General features: G+C 49.2%; 1 protein-coding gene across 1 annotated transcript; it reads left to right on the top strand.

Annotated features, from left to right (window-relative positions):
- The first annotated feature begins 2,279 nt into the window (after nucleotides 1-2,279).
- Klrg2 (killer cell lectin like receptor G2) lies at nucleotides 2,280-17,883 on the top strand. Its single transcript, XM_004661099.2, has 5 exons — nucleotides 2,280-3,018; nucleotides 10,516-10,617; nucleotides 11,637-11,782; nucleotides 16,471-16,574; nucleotides 16,967-17,883. The coding sequence occupies exons 1-5, from the start codon at nucleotides 2,280-2,282 to the stop codon at nucleotides 17,085-17,087; spliced, it is 1,212 nt and encodes a 403-aa protein (XP_004661156.2). The 3' UTR covers nucleotides 17,088-17,883.
- Nucleotides 17,884-18,801: the final 918 nt, after the last annotated feature.

Here is an 18,801-nt window from a genome sequence, read left to right as displayed (position 1 = left end):
TTCAGATTCAGATGAGCCCAGGCTGGTTTGGTTTCAGGTTAAAGGAGAGCCCCCTTCCCCCGGGCCCCATGGATAAATAAAAACTTTTTTTTTTTTTTTTCAAGGGAGCATGCCAGAAAGTTACATTGTGTTTTCCACACTGAACTGACTTTCTCTGATTCAGAAATCGGGAAGCTAAGTGGTCCTTAATTTGTTGCTGTCGTTGTTTTGAGGTAGGGTCTCACTTTAGGCCAAGTTGAGCTGAAATTTACTATATAGTCTCAGGCTGACCTCAAACTCAAGGCAATCCTCCTACCTCGGCCTCCCCAGTGTTGGGATTAAAGGTGTGCCCCACCACAGCTGGGATGGTCCTTAATTTTATACACCATTCAATGATTATCCACCCAAGAAGGGATGCTCACCCCAGGATGCTCTCTGTCACCTCCAGAGCACAGGGACAATGGACAAGCGCTCACCTCTCAACAGAGTGGTAGATGCTTCAGAGGTGAAATAGAGGAGGGAGAGTAGTGATTTGCATTAGCTTTATATACCACTTCTTATGATACAAACCGTCCTAAGATAGCTAAAAATACACATTTTTCATGTGTATGTGTGTGGTGTGTGTGTGCATGTACATGTTGTGGGTACATGGTTCACATCAGTATGGAGGCCAGGGATCAACATCAGGTGTTTTTTTCTCATTCTCAACCTTATTTTTTTTTTTTAGTATCTTTTTTTATTTATTAGAGATATAGATGGAAAGAAATAGGTAGAAAGAATGGGTGCCACTGCAAATGAACACCAGATGCATTCGCCGCTTAACGCTGAGTCTAGACTAGCTAGTTACAAAGCCCAAGGGGGTCTTCCAATCTCCGCCTCCCCAGTGTGGGGATTACACATTTTTACAATGGGTACTGAGGATGCAAACTCAAGTCCTTACTCAATATGCAATCTTTTTAACTGAACATTCTCATTTATCTGCTAAATTTTTCCTCTTTTTATTTATTTATTTGTAAGGAGAGGGAGAGAGCAAGCGAGAAGTGAGATAGACAGAGAGAATGGGCACACCAGGCCCTCCAGCCATTGCAAACGAACTCCAGACACATGTGCCCCTTGTGCATCTGGCTTACATGGATCCTGGGGAATCGAAGCTGGGTCCTTTGGCTTCACAGGCAAAAGCCTTAACCGCTAAGCCATTTCTCCAGCCCCTTATCTATTAATTTTTAAAATTTGATTTAGTTTATTTATTTGAGAGAGAGAGATAGAGAGAGATTGAGAATGTGCTACCTTGTGCATCTGGCTTATGTGGGTTCTGGGGAATTGAAACTGGGTTTTTTAGCTTTGTCTTAACCGCTAAGCCATCTCTCTCGCCCTACCTGGTAATCTTACACTGGAGTGCTTGTTTAAAATTGGGCTGGAGAGATGGCTTAGGGGTTAAGCACTTGCCTGTGAAGCCTAAGGACCCAGGTTCGAGGCTTGATTCCCCAAGACCCACGTTAGCCAGATGCACAACGGGGTGCAAGCATCTGGAGTTCGTTTGCAGTGGCATGAAGCCCTGGCGCGCCCATCCTATTCTCTCTGTCTACCTGCCTATTTCTGTATCTCTCTCTCTCAAATAAATAAATAAAAATAAAATATTTAAAATACCAGCAGCTACAAAAAAAAAAAAAAAAAACTACCAGCAGCTTCATCCTCCAACAGATTCAGAGAGCCTGGAAGGAGCCAGCCAAGGAATCTGTATCTTTTGTTTATTTGTTTGTTTTCAAGGAAGGGTCTCACTTTGTATCCCCAAGCTGGACTCGAACTCACAGCCATCCTCTTACCTCTGCCTCCTGAATGCTGGGATTAAAGGCGTGCGCCACCGCGACCGACTACTCTCTGATTTTTCTAAAAAGTTCCTGGGACTCGCGTGCCTAGCCAACCGTTCCTCGCCCACAGAACAGGCCCTGGCACAGGACCAGCAGGGGAAATGGGTGGGGCCAGAGACAAAGGAAAGGGAGGAACAAGACTGGACCTGGGGTTCCCTTTAGTGCGTACGCCTTGGCTCCCCGTTCGGCCTCCGCCCACCCTGGGCCGCCCCTCCCAGCTCCCTGAGCCACCCAAGGCGGAGCTGGTGTATTAAGGGGCGTGGCCAAGGGAAGCGGCCACAACCAATCACAGAGGGGTCCTGTAGAAGAGGGGCGTGGCTTGACAACTTTAACGACCCGGCTTCACCAATCCCAATTTAGGAGGGTAAGGCTGATCCCTACCTGGGTCCCGGTGCGCTGCGGTGCGCATCTCTGGGTTGCTTTGCTGGCGGCATGGAGCGGACCCAGGAGGCCTCGGGAGAAGGCCCGGCGGAGGCCGATCACCCTAAGGAGCCCTTGGAAAATCAAGCCCCGGGGCTGGAGCTGCCTCTGGTCCCCGCAGAGAAGCCGCAGCGGGAGAATCCAGAAAGCAGCTCCCGGGCCGGGCTGGAGGCGACGGGTGCGAGCCTGGACCACTCGGAGAAGATGCCGCCTCCGTCTCGTCGCGGGCCGCCGCTCAGCCTGGGCTACGGCGCCTTCCGCCGCCTGGGATCCTCGAGCCGCGAGCCTCCGTCTCCGGGCTCCGTTTCGGCCGAGGAGCCCCGGGATGGCGAGTCCGCCGGGACCGAGCTAGTCCCCTGGGCGGCCTCCGGGGAGCCGACGTCGGGCACCTGGGCGCCCATGGAGCTGCAGGTGGACGTGCGCGTGAAGCCGGTGGGCGCGGCGGGCGGTAGCCGTGCGCCCTCGCCCGCGCCCTCCACGCGCTTCCTCACGGTGCCGGTGCCCGAGTCCCCGGCCTTCCCCCGGCACGCCTCGGCCGCGCACCCGCTGCTGCAGCGCACCCCGTCGTCGGGCAGCACGTGGGGCCGCGGCTCCCCGCTCGCTGGCGCCCGGGCAGAGCGCGGCTGCCACGCCGAGGGCTGGGACGGTCATCAGGCCACGTGCCGGTGCCGATGCCAGGAAGCCGGGCTGCCCAAAGAGGACGCCGCGGGCATGGATGGCAAGAAACTGCCGCGGGCGATCGCGCTCATAGGTGAGTGCTTGCCCGGGGACCCGAATCCGCGTCGCCAGGGGTTGCTGTCTCGGGCTGACACAGCACTGGGCAGGGGAGGGCTAGGGCATCCAGAAGCCCATCCCTATGCGGCAGTTCCTCCTCCTGGCCTGTCTGCTTTAGGATTAATAACATTTCTACCCACCTGTCATTCAACTTGTTTGCGGTGAGAGAATGAAACCACTGGCCTTCCCCTCCCCTCCCCCCCCCTAGGAACTTTCTCGCATTCCTTCGCAGTGTGCTGTAGCATCTTGGAGTAGTAGGGATGGAAGGAACCCGGGGTAAGGGGGAAGTGATTCAGGGTCACGTGGCGGCGGAGGCCGGAGTTGGCCGCCTGGCCTGAGTGAACCTCCAAGGTCCAGGCCCTGTCTCTCTCCACCTTCTTGGGCATGGGTTACCCATGGGCACACACCGAGCTGGCTCCGGGCCAGACAGTGCCACCGTGTGTGAATTTGTTTTGTGGAGGTGAGAGGAGCCTGGCCTTGAAGGAAAATATGAAAGGATATGACAGTCCTGGCTGAGCCACCGGCCAGGAGTGGCTGGTGAGCTTGGCCGGGGAAGTTTATAAAGTAGCCATCATGAGGGCTGGAGAGATGGCTTAGCGGTTAAGTGCTTGCCTGTGAAGCCTAAGGACCCCGGTTCGATGCTCGGTCCCACGTTAGCCAGATGCACAAGGGGGCGCAGGCGTCTGGAGTTCGTTTGCAGTGGCTGGAGGCCCTGGCGCGCCCACTGTTTCTCTCCCTCTATCTGTCTTTCTCCCTGTGTCTGTCGCTCTCAAATAAATAAATAAAATGAAAAAAAATATTTAAAAAAAGTAGCCATCGTGAGTTGGAGACAGTAAACATTCTCTCTAGGACGGGAGACGGCAGGAACTGCAGCCAAGCCACCAAACTCAGGGGACAAGGCAGCTAGTGGACAGAACTTCCAGCTCAGGAGGCCTCAGACGCGGAGAGGGGCTTTGGATCCTTAAGAGCCTGGATACTTCAGTGTGAGCCCATTTTCTTCTGCGTGATGGGGTATTTGTTCTGTGGTGCTGGTGTAACTGATTTCTATACACTTTAGATAACACAGGTTTTATGTATCAGTGGTGTAGTTCAGGAGTCTGACACGGGCTCAATTGTCTAAAGTCAGGTGACAGCGGCAGGGTCATGTCCCCCCCCCACCACCCCGAGGGGGCTCCATGAGAGATTCCCTTTTCACCTTTTTCCAACTCCTAAGCACCACTGATTCCCTTAACTAAAGTCCCTCTGTGGTCAAGCATAGCAGAGGCAGATCAGTCCCCTTCTCTGAGTCGCAAGTTGTGCCTTCTCTCAGCCGGAGATGAAGAGGGCTGGTGGCTGGCAGAGGTGGGAGAGAAGGTTTGGGGTGCTGCTGGTGGGTAGAGTTATTGATTCACTGTAAGCTCACAGGCGGAATGGAGATGTCTCCCATGCTTCTGATCACATGCCCTGCCATAAAAGAGAGTATGACAGGAGATGTCAGAGAAATAAGGTGCTTCTGGGCACTCCGGGGAGACAGGTCATCTGAAGAGGAGCATCCTGAGACCAGGGAAGAGAAAGGTAGATAGATAGTGGTCGGAAGGCCAGGAGGCCAGGACTAAAAGGGGGGAGGATTTCCAGAAGAGTGTGTTGGTTGTGTCAGATGTGCTTGAGGCTGGGGGAAGAGGTTGGATGATCTGGAGTGTCCCCACATTGAAACAGTAAGGTAGAGAACCACCCAAGGTAACCACAGGGATGTGAGGAAGAGTGGGTGGGAGAACGAGATGCCACACAGGACATCTTGCCTGGTGGATGCTTGGTTCTTTGGTTTTGCTTTCTGGGAACGAAGAATAGAGCTTTGATCTACAGGAACCTGCTTGGGTGAGGCGCGCTGCTGAGTGGCTGACCCCGTGGGATCAAGCAGGTTATCTCAACAGAGCAGTGACCATGCCCACACCCATGTGCTAATGCCACAAGCCAGCTGCTCTTCATGTGTGTGAACTTGGGAGGGAGCAAGCCACCGTTGAGAGGGAGGGGAATGTCAACCTGTATCATACTTGGTCTCTTTGCTTGCTGTTTTGGGCAAGTATCCTGAAGAACTAGTCCACCAGGAAGTGGAAGGGAGGGACCATAGACTTGGAGAATTGTTTTTAAATTTTATTATTTATTTGAGAGAGAGAGAGAGAGGGAGGGAGGGAGGGAGGGAGGGAGGGAGGGAGAGAGGGAGAGAATGAGCATGCCAGGGCTTCCAGCCACTGCAAACAAACTCCAGATGCATGCGCCACCGTGTGTATCTGGCTTATGTGGGTCCTGGGCAATCGAACCAAGGTCCTCGCTTTGCAGGCAAGCTCCTTAAGTGATAAGCCATCTCTCCAGCCTGAATTTTTATTTTTTTAGACAAGGTCTCATCATATATACTAGGCTGGCCTCAAACTTGCTAGGTAGCTGAGGATGACCTTGAACTTGATCCTCCTGCCTCCACCTGGGATTACAGGTTTACACTGCTATGCCCAGTTTATGTGGTGTGGGGATGGGACCTCATGCATATTAGCGATGTTCCACCAATTGAGCTACATTCCCAGCCCCCTGTAGAATGCCGTGTTGGTCAGCTGGCAGCAGAGAGATGAGTCTGTAAAGGTGAGGATAGAGAAGAACTGGATCTTCCGATGGTGCTTGTTTCTTCCTCAGATCTTGGTTTGGGTCACCTTCTCTAATCCCCAAGGCCTGCCTAGGGGTCTCTATCCCATATTCTCACTGACATTGTGCTTTCTGGTCCTAGCATTTTCCACACAGATTACTGTTGCCTACTTTTTAATTTTTTTTTAAATTTTTTCAGAGAGAGAGAGAATTGGTATGCCATGGCCTCAGTCAATACAATCAAACTCCAAATGCTTGTGCCGCCAAGCAGGCATGTGTGACCTTGCCCTTGCCTTTAGTGCGTCTGGCTTATGTGGGATCTGGAAAGTTGAACGTGGGTCCTTAGGCTTCACAGGCAGACACCTTAACCACTAAGCCATCTCTCTGGCCCATGTTGCATCCTTCTACGAATTCCCTTGGGGGCATGGAAGGTGGGGACATGTACTTGCCGGTGTCCCCAACACCTGGCCCCATCAGTTGCTTCTCAGTCCATCTACTTCATATTCCCCAAACCCTTCTGGAGAGAGGAACGGAAAGTTATCTCTGGCTGTCCTGCAGTCAGCACCCTGTATGGAGAAGGCTATATGTAGGCCATGCCTGGCATGGTGGTTCACACTTGTGATCCAGCACCAAGGAGGCTGAGCAGGGAGGACTGAGAGATCTTGCCCAGTCTGGACTGCACGGTGATAACCTGTCTTCAAACAAATGCACAAATGAACAAACAAACAAAAAAGCCTGGGTCAGGGGGTTGGAGGGATAGCTTAGTGATTAAGGCATTTGTTTGCAAAGCCAAAGGACCCAGGTTCCATTCCCCAGCCAGATGCACAAGGGGACACATGCATCTGGAGTTCGTTTGCAGTGGCTGGAGGTCCTGGTGCACCCATTCTCTCCCTCTCTCTCTCTGTGTCAAATAAATAAGTAAAAATAAAATATTGAAACAAGCCAGGCATGGTGGCACGTGCCTCTAATCCCAGCACCTGGAAGCAGATGTAGGAGGATCGCTGTGAGTTCAAGGCCACCCTGAGACTACATAGTGAATTCCAGGTCAGCCTGGGCCAGAGCAAGACCCTGCCTTGAAAAAACAACAACAACAACAACAACAACAACAAACACTCTGGGTCAGGGGTGGGGGGAAGGCAGGTATGGTGACATGGTGGTACATAGCTGTATTCCCAGTGAGTCAGAGACTGCACCAGGATTGTTGTAAGTTTGAGGTTAGCTTAAGCCAAGAAGTGAGTCAGGCCAGCCAGTCTGGGCTATAATAGAGTGAGAGAGATCCTGTCTCAATAAAATAAAAGCAACAACAACAAAAACAGGTTGGTGGTTGGGGGTGGGGGGGGACTTCCTCTTTGGCTCAGCAGCCAAAAAGTGAGTGAGTCCTCCTGATGACAGGGAGAGAACTTTGCTACCTACTGGATTCTTGACTGCTTTGTTTTCTGAAAGGTCAGAGCTAAATACAGGGTTCTGCCACGAGAATTACGTTTACTGGAAAGAAAAAAAAAAAAAATAGATTTACATCTACTGGGGTAATTGGTTGGTTTCTTTTCCTTTTCTTCTCCAGGCTTTTTAGATCTGCTCTTAGGTTCAAAGCCTCAGTTTAGGCTGGGATATAACTTGGTGGGGAGCACCCACCCCAAATGTGCAAGGTCCTCGTCTCATTGTCCAGTACCAGAAAATAAAAAGGGTTCAAAGTATATGTATGTTTTATTCCAAGCATTTAAATCGTATTTATTTATTTGGGTGGGGGGAGATAGAGAATGGGCATGCCAGGGCCTCCAGTCACTGCAAATGAATTCCAGACACATGTGCCACCTTGTGCAGCTGGCTTACATGGGTACTGGGTTATCAAACCTGGGTCCTTAGGCTTCCCAGGCAAGCACCTTAGCCGCTAAACCATCACTCCAAGCCTTCCAAGCATTTTAAATGCCCCCATTACTCCAAAAAGAAATTGTATGCATTAACCAGCCCCCCAGGCCCCGCAACCTTCTTCTATCTAGACACTTTCCTGTTCTATACATTGCATATCAGAGCCCTCTCACTTTCTTTTTTTCAATATTTAATTTTTATTTATTTATTTGATAGAGAGAAAGAGGGAGAGAGAGAACGGGCGCGCCAGGGCCGCTTCAGCCACTGCAAACGCATTCCAGACACATGCGCCACCTTGTGCTTCTGGCTAACGTGGGTTCTGGGGAATCGAACCTGGGATCCTTTGGCTTTGCAGGCAAACACCTTAACTGCTAAGCCATCTCTCCAGCCCCCTCTCACTTTCAGTCCTCCTGCCTCCGTCTCCCCATTGCTGGCACTACAGATGTGCAGGCCTTTTTTGCTCACAGCATGTTTTTAAGGCTTGTCTGTGTTTTGCAAGTATGAGTGTTTCACACTTCTGTTGAGCATCAGGTTCGCCAAAGAGGACTCAGATGGTTTTCTTGGGCAGAGGGTTTTACTTAACGCCAGCAGGAGAGCACCATGGTTCAGAGTGAAGGGAAGGAAGGATTGAGCTAAGAGGAAGGAGAGGTAGAAGGGAACTCTGAAGGGATCAAATTCGGAAATTCAATTCCTTCGGCAGGACGTGGATTTCCAGGTTGAACACTGTTTAGAACTGCCCATGCCTCTGACTAAGAGTTCAAAATCATTCAGACTATCTTTTGTTATCCAAAAGTTCCCCTCTGCCTTCCCTAATTATTCCACTAACAGGATGAGACACAGCATTCAAAGGGATATCCTAGGCCAGGCATAATGGCACCTTCACCACCCCTGCCCCCCCGCCCCGAGGTAGGATCTCACTCTAGTTCAGGCTGACCTGGAATTCACTATGTAGTCTCAAGGTGGCTTCGAACTCACGGTGATCCTCCTACCTCTGCCTCCCGAGTGCTGGGATTAAAGGTGTGCGCCACCACGCCTGGCTAAGATACCACCTTCCAATAGCTTTTCAAGAGGCTAAAGTGGGAGGATCATAAATTCCAGGTCAGCTTTTAGAAAACACAGCAAGACCCTATTTCAAAACAATCAATATAAATATGATGGCACATGCCTGCAATCCAACTTGGAGATTGAGAAGCCCCAGCATTTGAGAAATGAAGGCAGGAGGATGAGGAGTTCAAGGAGAGTCAGGGTTGCATGAGATCCCATCTCAAAAAGCCAAAGTAGGGCTGGAGAGATTGCTTAGAGGTTAAGGCATTTGCCTGCTAAGCCTAAGGACATAGCTTCACTTCCCCAATACCCACGAAAGCCAGGTGCACAAGGTGGCACATGCTTCTGTAGTTCATTTGCAGTGGCTAGAGGCCCTGACATGACCATTCTTTCCCTTCCCCCTGAAATAAATAAATAAGGCTGGAAAAATGGTTTTGCAGTTAAAGCACTTGCTTGCAAAGCCCAAGGACCCAGGTTCAATTCCCCAGATGCACAAGGTAGTGCCTGTATCTGGAATTCATTTGCAGTGGCTGGAGGCCCTGGTGCACCCATTCTGTCCCTCTCTCTCTTTCTTTCTCCCTCCTCTCAAATAAATGAATGAAAATAAATTTTTTAAAATTTTTATTTATTTATTTATTTGAGAGAGACAGACACAGGGAGAAAGACAGATAGAGGGAGAGAGAGAGAATGGGTGCGCCAGGGCTTCCAGCCTCTGCAAACGAACTCCAGACGCGTGCGCCCCCTTGTGCATCTGGCTAATGTGGGACCTGGGGAACCGAGCCTCGAACCGGGGTTCTTAGGCTTCACAGGCAAGCGCTTAACCGCTAAGCCATCTCTCCAGCCCAAAAATAAAATATTTTTAAAAAAAGAAAGAAAGAGCCAGAATAGGGCTGGAAAGATGGCTCAGCAAGCAGTTAAGGCCCTTGTTTGCAAAGCTTAATGGCCCAGGTTTGATTCCCCAGTGCCCATATAAACCCTAATGCACAAAGTGGCACACGTGTATGGAGCTCTTTTTATTAACAACTTCCATGATGGAAAACAATATCCCATGGTAGTGCCCTCCCTCCCCCCCACTTTCCCCTTTGAAATGCAATTCTCCATCCTATCCCCTCCCCCTCTCAATCAGTCTCTCTCTTATTTTGGTGCCATGATCTTTGCCTCCTATTATGATGGTCTTGTGTTGGGAGTGTCAGGCAGGCACTGTGAGGTCATGGATATTCTGGCCATTTTGTGTCTGGAGGAGTGTATGGAGTTCTTTTTGCAGTGGCCAGAGGCCCTGGTGCTTAATCCCTCTCCTCCTTTTTCTCTGTCTCTCTCAAATAATAAATAAAATATTTTTTTAAAAAAGCCAAAGCATACCAAAATATATATATATATTAGAATCATGCCCTGTCTCTGAGCCCCTGTGCTCATTTCCTACCTGCAGCCTCTTTCCAGCCATCTGGCGCCCTTGACCCTTAGGCCCTTAGGCACCACATACACTGAGGGACCCGAGTCTGCACTGTGTTCTTAACGACTGCTTTGCCTCGTGAAGCTGAAGAGAAAGTGGGGAGGGTTGACGGAAAAACTCCAGTGACCCCCACAATCAGGACTTGAACCTAGCCCGGTGCACTCCAGTGGAGCCCCTGAACTCTGCTCCGTGGCGCGTCATCTCTGACAGCCTGGCTGCTGTCATCTGTTCACTACAGGGGCCTCGGCCCTGTCTGTAGCCTTTGCACGCATGTTTTGCACACACCCATGGGCCACAGCTCGTTCTGTCCTTTGTAGTTCTTGACACCTTTGAGGAGCAGGACATCCATTAGCGTGTCTCTCCAAAACGAAAGTTCTAAACCCAAATTGTGTGCTTTGCCCTGGTGTCTCGGATTGAAGGGGCTGGTGAGGGGAGCCTGTGTGTGTATTATTAGTGTCTGTTCTAACCTGTCCATCCTGTTCCCCCTCCACACCCCACCCCCAGGGCTGCCCACGTACATGAAGTCCCTGCGCTGGGCCCTCGTGGTCATGGCTGCACTCCTGGCGGTCTCCACTGTTGCCATTGTGGCTCTGGCTTCGAGAACAGGTATGATGTCATCTGTCCTCACCCTGTGCCCTCAGAGCACCTTTGAGAGCAGTGAGATCAGATCATGAAGACATGGGGCTTGTTGCAAGGGAAAAAATTATATATATATATATATATATATATATATATATATATATTTTAATTAATTTATTTTTTTTCTGAGGTAGGGCCTACCTCTGGCTCAGGCTGACTTGGAATTCACTCGGTAGTCTCAGGGTGGCATCAAACTCACAGTGATCCTCCTACCTCTGCCTCCCGAGTGCTGGGATTAAAGGTGTAAGCCACACCTGGCATGTTTATTTTAAAGGTCCTCCAGTGTCCCAAAGACTGCAAAAAGATTTTTATTTTTAACTTTTTTGAAAGATTTATTTATTTTATTTATTTATTTGAGAGCGACAGACAAAGAGGCAGAGAAGGAGAGAGAGAGAATGGGCACACCAGGGCTTCCAGCCACTGCAAACGAACTCCAGACACATGTGCCCCCTTATACATCTGGCTTATGTGGGTCCTGGGGAATCAAGCCTCGAACCGGGGACCTTAGGCTTCACATGCAAGCGCTTAACCACTAAGCCATCTCTCCAGTCCCACTAAAAGATTAAAAAAAAAAAAAAATGGTTGCCAGCCCGCATGTCTTTAACCCTGGCACTCCGAAGGCATTGGTAGGATCACAGTGAGTTCAAGGCCACCCTGGAGCTACAGAGTGAATTCCAAGTCAGCCTGGGCTAGAATGAGATCCTACCTTGGGGTGGGGGGGGCTTGGTCCTTTATGCACACTGGTCACAGCTTCTGCCCCATTAGTAACAGACACCAGCCCCCCACCCAGGGAACTTTGCCCAGTGAACAAACTGTACAACCTTCCTTTCTGCCCTTTTACCTGCCTCAAGGCTTGCTAGCTCCTACCTCCAGATTCATCCCTTGGTCAAGGTCACGCCAGGTTTTGTTTTTTTTCAGCGTACCCATGCTTGGTGCTTGGCTCTGTACAGTTAGGCCGTGACTCACCAGGATGTCTGTGCTTGCAGGAGCCAAGTGTCGGCCATGCCCCCGGGGCTGGATGTGGTCCGAGGAGCAATGTTACTATCTGTCTAAAGAACAGCAAGACTGGGAGGGCAGCCGGGCCTTCTGCTCAGCCCACCATGCCACACTGCCCCTGCTGAGCCACATCCAGGTGAGAAGGGGTGGTCAGAAGAGGAGGTGGGGTGCACGTCATTCCAGAACGCTGGTTCTCCGGCTCCAGTCCCCCTACGTTATTGTAATCACCAAGGTTCCCTATGACACGCATGGGAACCAGATTTCACATCTTCAAGAGCTTTAGTCTAGGAAGGGGTAGAGCTGGCTTAGCAGTTAAGGCACTTGCCTACAAAGTCAAAAAACACAGGTTTGTTTCCCCAGGACCCATGTAAGCCAGATGCACAAGGTAGCATGCCTGCATCTGAAGTTCCTTTGCTGGAGGCCCTGGCATGCCCATTCTCTCCCTCATTGCTTTCTCTCTCTCTCTCTCTCTCTTTTATTTTTATTTATTTATTTATTTGAGAGCAACAGACAGAGAGAGAAAGAATGGGCACACCAGGGCTTCTAGCCACTGCAAATGAACTCTAGATGCATGCGTCCCCTTGTGCATCTGGCTAATGTGGGTCCTGGGGAATTGAGCCTCAAACTGGGGTCCTTAGGCTTCACAGGTAAATGCTTAACCACTAAGCCATCTCTCCAGCCCTTCTCTCTCTCTCTTATCTCTCTCAAAAAAAAAAAAAAAAAAAAAAAAAAACCCTCCTTGCTCCTTCAAATGCTCTTCTGAAGGTATTTTTTTTCTTCTTTCACCAATGTAGTATCTTACGTGGATGTTGACTGTAGGGTTTTTGAATTTTTATCTACTCCTTATATTATGATTTTTAATCTATTGTTCTGGTTTTTTTTGTTTGTTTTTGTTTTTTGGTTTTTTTTTTTTTTGGTTTTTCAAGGTAGGATTTCACTCTAACCCAGGTTGGCCTGAAAATTACTACAGAGTCTCAGGGTGCCTTCAAACTCACTGCGATCCTCTACCTCCTGAGTGCTGGGCTTAAAGGTGTTAGGTGTTAAGTCCCTGGCTGAGAGCTGAGTTGGATAGAGTAGATGGATAGATATCATGAGAGGCAGGCTTTGCCATCATGAAGTCAGGTACTTTATTATTTATTTATTTATTTATTGTTTTTTGAGGTAGGGTCTCACTCTGGCCCAGGATGACCTGGAGTTCATTATATAGTCTCAGGGTGGCCTCGAACTCACGATGATCCTCTTACCTCTGCCTACCGAGTGCTGGGATTAAAGGTGTACACCAGCCTTGCCCAGCAAGTCAGGCATTTTAGATGTGGTTTGCTAATATTTCAGATACATTTCATCATGTATGATTTTTTTTTTTCTCGGAGGTAGGAGGGTCTCACTCTTGCTCAGGCTGACCTGGGATTTACTATGGAGTCTCAGGGTGGCCTCGAACTCACAGCGATCCTCCTACCTAGTTGATTTGTTTGCACACATGCTGGCTCTCGTGGAACAATGAGTGCTTCCAGGTTTCACATCATTCACTGTCTAATCCAGAAAAATGACAAGTCATTAAAATGCAGTAACACATTCTGCTGTGAAAGTCAGAGGAGCTAGCCTGGAGGAGCACCTCGCTTACCTCCCAGGGGGTCCCTTGGTGTCTGTCCTACAGAAAGTGACCTTTCTCTGAGAGTTTGAGAATGCATGAATAGTAACACCAAGTATTTGCTGGGATAACCAGCTTTATTTTTATTTTTATTTTTGTTTTTTTGAGGTAGGGTCTCACTCTAGCCGAGGCTGACCTGGAATTCACTATGTAGTCTCAGGGTGGCCTTGAACTCACAGCAATCCTCCTACCTCTGCCTCCCGAGTTCTGGGATTAGAGGCATGTGCCGGCACACCCGGCTTTTTTTGGTGTTTTAATTGGTTTTTTATTATTTTGAAATAGGGTCTTGCTTTGTAGCCCAGACCAGCCTAGAAATTGTAACCGTCCTGCCTTCCCGTGCCTGTCTCATGCTGTTAATTTTTTTTTTTTTTTTGATTTGGCATGATTTGATGTTTACATTTTCCATGTGCTCAATTTTAATCACAGTGTAATTTCCCATCATGTTGGCATCTCATAATTTGCAGAGTTATTTCCTGATTGCTAGGATCTCGGTAGTCTATTATTTTTTTTCCATAAATACTTTGCTGTCTGAGGGGAAATTCTTTGCCACCTCCCACTTCTATCCCTGGGTTTATTCTCAAAGTGAAATCACCTGTTTGAGCCATAGGAATGATGCTGCCACTATGTAACTATGTAACTCAATTGTATTCCAGAAAAAAATACATTGTACATTGCCTGTAACACTTGCTTACCTTCTCATTGGTGGGACAAAACACCTGACCAGAAGCAGCTTATGAAAGGATAGGGTTTATGTTGGCTTACAGGTTCAAGGGGAAGTTTCATCATGGGGTGGAAAGCGTGGCATGAGCAGGAAGCTGGCTGACATCACTTATCAGCAGGGAGGTAGTAGAGAGAGTGCGCTGAGCTTGCATTGGCAACGGGGGTGGGGCAGGGGCTGGATTACAAAATCCCAAGGCCCTCCCCCAGGGACACACCTCCTCCAGCAAGGCTGCACCTCCCAAAGGCATCATCACAAACACTACCATGCTGCCCATACAGCTGCCTCCACCCAGCCATGTCATTAGCTGGAGCGTAAAGCATTTTTTTCCAGTTAAAACAACAACAATGCTGGAGGTGGTGGCACATGCCTTTAATCCCAGCACTCCAGAGGCTGAAGTAGGAGGATCACTATGCGTTTGAGGCCAGCATGGGCAAGAGTGAGACCCTACCTCAAAAAAAAACAAATATACAAACAGACAACAAAAAGGAAAACAACTTGAAGTATGGGGACTGGAGAGGTGATTCAGTGTTCAAAGGCACATGCTCTGCAAATCTTGTGACTACAGTTTGGATCTCTAGCACCCACATATAGCTGGCTACAAAGTGAACCATGTGTCCAATCCCATGTACCTATGGCAGCTGGAGGCAGAGTCAAAAGAATGGCAGAGGGCTGGAGGGATGACTTAGCAGTTAAGGCCCTTGCATGAAAAGCCTAAGGACCCAGGTTCAATTCCCCGGTACCCATGTAAGCCAGATGTACAAGGTGGCACTTGCCTCTGGAGTTCGTTTGCAGTGGCTGGACTCCTTGGCATGCGCATTCTCTCTCTTACTATTTGTCTCTTTCTCTCAGATAAATAAAAGTTAAAAACAAAAAAACAAAAAACTAAGAGCTAGTGGAACAGCTAGACTGGCATTTGCAGAGGCAAAACAAGAGAGACCATATCCTATCTTCAGGAAGGTAGAAAACAAGAATTAACACCTGATGGTATCCTCAGGCCTACACACTCACATACACACACAAATAATAAATAGAAAAAGAAATTCAGCTTATTTTAAACTATATTTATTTGAGATAGTGAGTATTGGCCTCTTGTAGTTACAAACTCCAGATGCATGCACCCCTTTGTGCACATGGCTTCACATGGGTACTGAGAAATGGAACTCAGGCCAGCAGACTGCAAACAAGCACATTTAACCATTGAGCCGCCCACAGTCCCACTTAAGTGTGTGTATATATGGTTGATTTTTTTTTTTTTTAACAAGCAGAGAGAGAGAAAATGGGCATACCAGGGCTTCCAGCCCACTGCAAGTGAACTCCAGACTCACGCACCACTTTGTGCACCTGGTTTGACATGGGTACTGGGGAATCGAACCAGGGTCATTAGGCTTTGCAGGCAAGCACTTTAACTAATGAGCCATCTCTCCAGTATACTTTGAGTATACTTTAGCTCTTTTTATTTTGTTTCAGTTTATTATTTAAAAAACAAAGTGGGCATGGTAATAAACATCTGCAAACCCCAGCATTAAGGGGAGGAGGTAGAGGAACCATACTTCAAAGATTAGTCTGGGCTACATAAAATTAAAATCAAATAATAATAAGGATGTATTGAAGACAAGTATTTCAAGAAAATTTTCTGTTCAATAGCCCTAACACCTTTTGGCTTTCTCACTCCTGTGTCTATATCCATGCACACACATAAGGTCATGCCGCAATTTTAATCCATTTTTTAATCCAGAACCGCCTTTTCTGGGTGTCTTCATGATTTTCATATGTACCTTTTTAAAAAAATATACTTTTAATTTCTATTTTATTTATTTATTTGAGAAGTGGGTGGGGGGAGAAAATGGGCATGCCAGGGCCTCCAGCCTGTGCAAACGAGCTCCAAACTCATGTGCCCCCTTAGGCATGTGGTTTACATGGGTCCTGGGGAATGGAACCTGGGTCCTTTGGCTCTGCAGGCAGGCTCCCCAACCCTCCTATGTATCTTTAATGGCTTTCACAGTATTGCCTCCAAACAACACAAGATAATTCTGCTTCTGTAGGCATCTGCCTAGGCTCCTGTGCAGTTTCATCGACCCCTGTCCCCGTGTACCAGCCCTCTCCCGTTGATAACTGCCATTTGGACATGCTCTGGAATCTCCCAGCTCAACCCAGATCTCTTCCTGTCTTGTCCACTCATCAGTACCTGCTGTGTGTTGCTTGGTGGTGATCCTTGCTCCCACCCCCTTGTGGTCTGAGATGGGATCACCTCATTTCTGGTCCCCAGTCCTGAGCATAGTGCCTAGCCCCCAGCAGGCATCCAGTTCAGCTTTAGAAGTACGAGAGGAGAGCAAGCTTTGAGCTCATTCTCTTCCAGAGGAACAAGCTAGGCTCCTGCAGAAAGCTTGGGAGAAACAGATGTCCAGGGGAGCTGCTGGGGCACAGGGAAGAGTGACTGGCTACTTTTCTCCCTCAGGACTTCCTCAACAGATACTCAGTTGCTAACCGTTCCTGGCTAGGAGTCCAGCGAGGCCCTGAGGGATGGCACTGGATCGATGGGGTCCCCCTGCAATCCCAGCAGTGAGTAGCCACGGGTTCCCTTCTCTCCCGCTGTGCTGAACCCTCCTTTGACCCGACTCCAGCCTGCGGTACCACTCAGCCACCCACTCCACCCACACGTATGCCTGGGGGCCTGCTGTTGGTTTTTCCTATCACCCCATTCACCCAAGCAGGGTGGTTACTCATGTTTTGCAGACACAAAGTCCGAAACTGGCAAAGTCAGTGGTCCTGTTGCAGAGCTGACCGGGGGAGGGGAGGGGGGAGAACATTCTCGTAGTTGTCTCCAGACGCTTGTCACAGCGCTGAGAGGAAATAGCCACCTGCCCACCCCTGATTTGGCCAGGGCAGGAGAAGAGGCCTGATAGCCTGAGTGCCTCCCTTCTTTCCTCTCTCACCCCACTCCCCACTTGCAGGCTCCCAGAGGACGGCAAAGACCAACCCGATCTCAACTGCGGGGGCCTGGAGGAAGGCAGGCTCGTGGCTCTGGACTGCAGTTTGCCCAGGCCCTGGGTCTGCGCCAGGGAGAGCAAGTGATTCGGTTCAGCCTGACAGAACTGCCTGACCCCAACAACTTAAGGGGGAGAAGGTTCGTTAGGCTCCTGGTTTTAGAGGGTTACAGTCCACCTGAGCGGGGACTGCGTGCGCCGCGCCGCGCATGACAACAGGAGCGTGTGCTGGGGGATGGTCATGTTGGGACAGAACAGGAAGTGGAGAGAGTACGGAACTAAGGGAGAGGCTGACCTTTAAAGGCCCCCCACTAGTGACCCACTTCCAGCCAGGCCCTATTTCCTAAAGGTTCTTCGTCCCCCCAAATTGCACCACCAGCTTGGGCATAAGCACTCTTAAAAATAAGCCCGTGGGAATATTTCAGGTCTAAGCCATAACACTCCTGGCCCACAAAGGCTTTTATTTTATTATTTTTATTGTTTGCTTTTTCGAGATACAGTCTCGCTCTAGCCCAGGCTGACCTGGAATTCACTATGTAGCCTCACAGTGGCCTCAAACTCACAGCGATCCTCCTACCTCTGTCTCCTAAGTGCACCACCACACCCGGTTTATTTTTATGATGTTCAAATAGGTTCTCATTGTGTAGCCCAGGTTAGCCTTGAATTCCTGGGTGGATCCTCCTACCTCTACCTCCTGAGTGCTCGGATAACAAGTGTGTGCTACCACACCCAAATCATGGCTGTCTCATAATGCAAAATGCATTTGGTCCAACTTTGAGAATCTCCATAGCTTTAATAGTGCCAACATTGTTCAAAAGTCCAAAGTTTCAGTACTCTGGTTTCTCAGATTGAATAAATTTTTTGCTAAAAAAAAAAAAAAAAAAGTCCAAAGTTTCTATTGAGACCTCAGGTAACCTTTTAGCTCTGAGCCTTGTAAAATCAAGAATAAGTTACAGGGCTGGAGAGATGGCTCAGCACTTAAGGTGTTTGCCTGGGATGCTAAAGAACCCAGGTTCGATTCCCCAGGACCCACATAAGCAAGATGCACAAGGTGGCACAATTGTCTGGAGTTCGTTTACAGTGGCTGAAGACCCTGGCATGCTCTCTATCTGCCTCTTTCTATCTTTCTCAAGTAAAATAAAATAAAATGTTACATCCTTCTACTATAGAATGGCACAGAGTAAATATTACCACTCCAAAATGGAGGAATGGGAGGGAAAGATTGGGTCAAAGCAAGACAGAGACCCAGCAGAGCCAACACTGAACTCTGGAGCTCCGCGTCCCACCTCTGAGGCATGTGGTGGCATGATCGAGCCCCGCCTGTGTGGTCCCGCTGCCTGTGGGCTGCATGGTTCTCTCAGCTCTGCTCCCCTGCACTCCTGCGGCTTGCCAGGGCATAAGAATGCTGGCATCCCCAACGCCCCAGGCTCTCCACCAGAATTAGGCTTCACCTTCACAGCTTCCCAACTGGCTGCTCAGGGGCTCCCTGCAGAAACTCTGACCCTGCTGCGCACTGTCTGGCCTTGTAACTCGCATTCTGCATACTGCAAACCCAGCACCAAGTGGATAACACTCAGTTCTACCAGCTCAGAATCCAGTACAGCAGCCACGCTGTCCATGTGGCTGAACTTGAGGAAATATATCCCGGGGGTGGAGGGTCATTGCACAAGCAGAATACCCTCACCGCTCTCTCTCTCTCTCTCTCTCTCTCTTTTAAAGGAAAGTCAAGTTTTCAGTTTTAGTCTCAGTGCCTTCGGTGGGTTAGGTCTAGCCCCAGGACCCCTTTCCTATTGTTCTCGTAC

Source organism: Jaculus jaculus, chromosome 10 (genome assembly GCF_020740685.1).
Source record: "Jaculus jaculus isolate mJacJac1 chromosome 10, mJacJac1.mat.Y.cur, whole genome shotgun sequence".
NCBI lineage: Eukaryota > Metazoa > Chordata > Mammalia > Rodentia > Dipodidae > Jaculus > Jaculus jaculus.
The sequence above is the reverse complement of the archived record's forward strand: the minus strand, read 5'-3'. Positions and strand labels throughout refer to the sequence as shown.

Bases quoted from the DNA above. Each gene is read 5' to 3' on its own strand.
- Klrg2 (XM_004661099.2), top strand. From the start codon at position 2,280: ATGGAGCGGACCCAGGAGGCCTCGGGAGAAGGCCCGGCGGAGGCCGAT. The intron at 10,618-11,636 runs GTATGATGTCAT...CTGTGCTTGCAG, and splicing joins GGCTCTGGCTTCGAGAACAG to GAGCCAAGTGTCGGCCATGC. The intron at 11,783-16,470 runs GTGAGAAGGGGT...TTTCTCCCTCAG, and splicing joins CCCTGCTGAGCCACATCCAG to GACTTCCTCAACAGATACTC.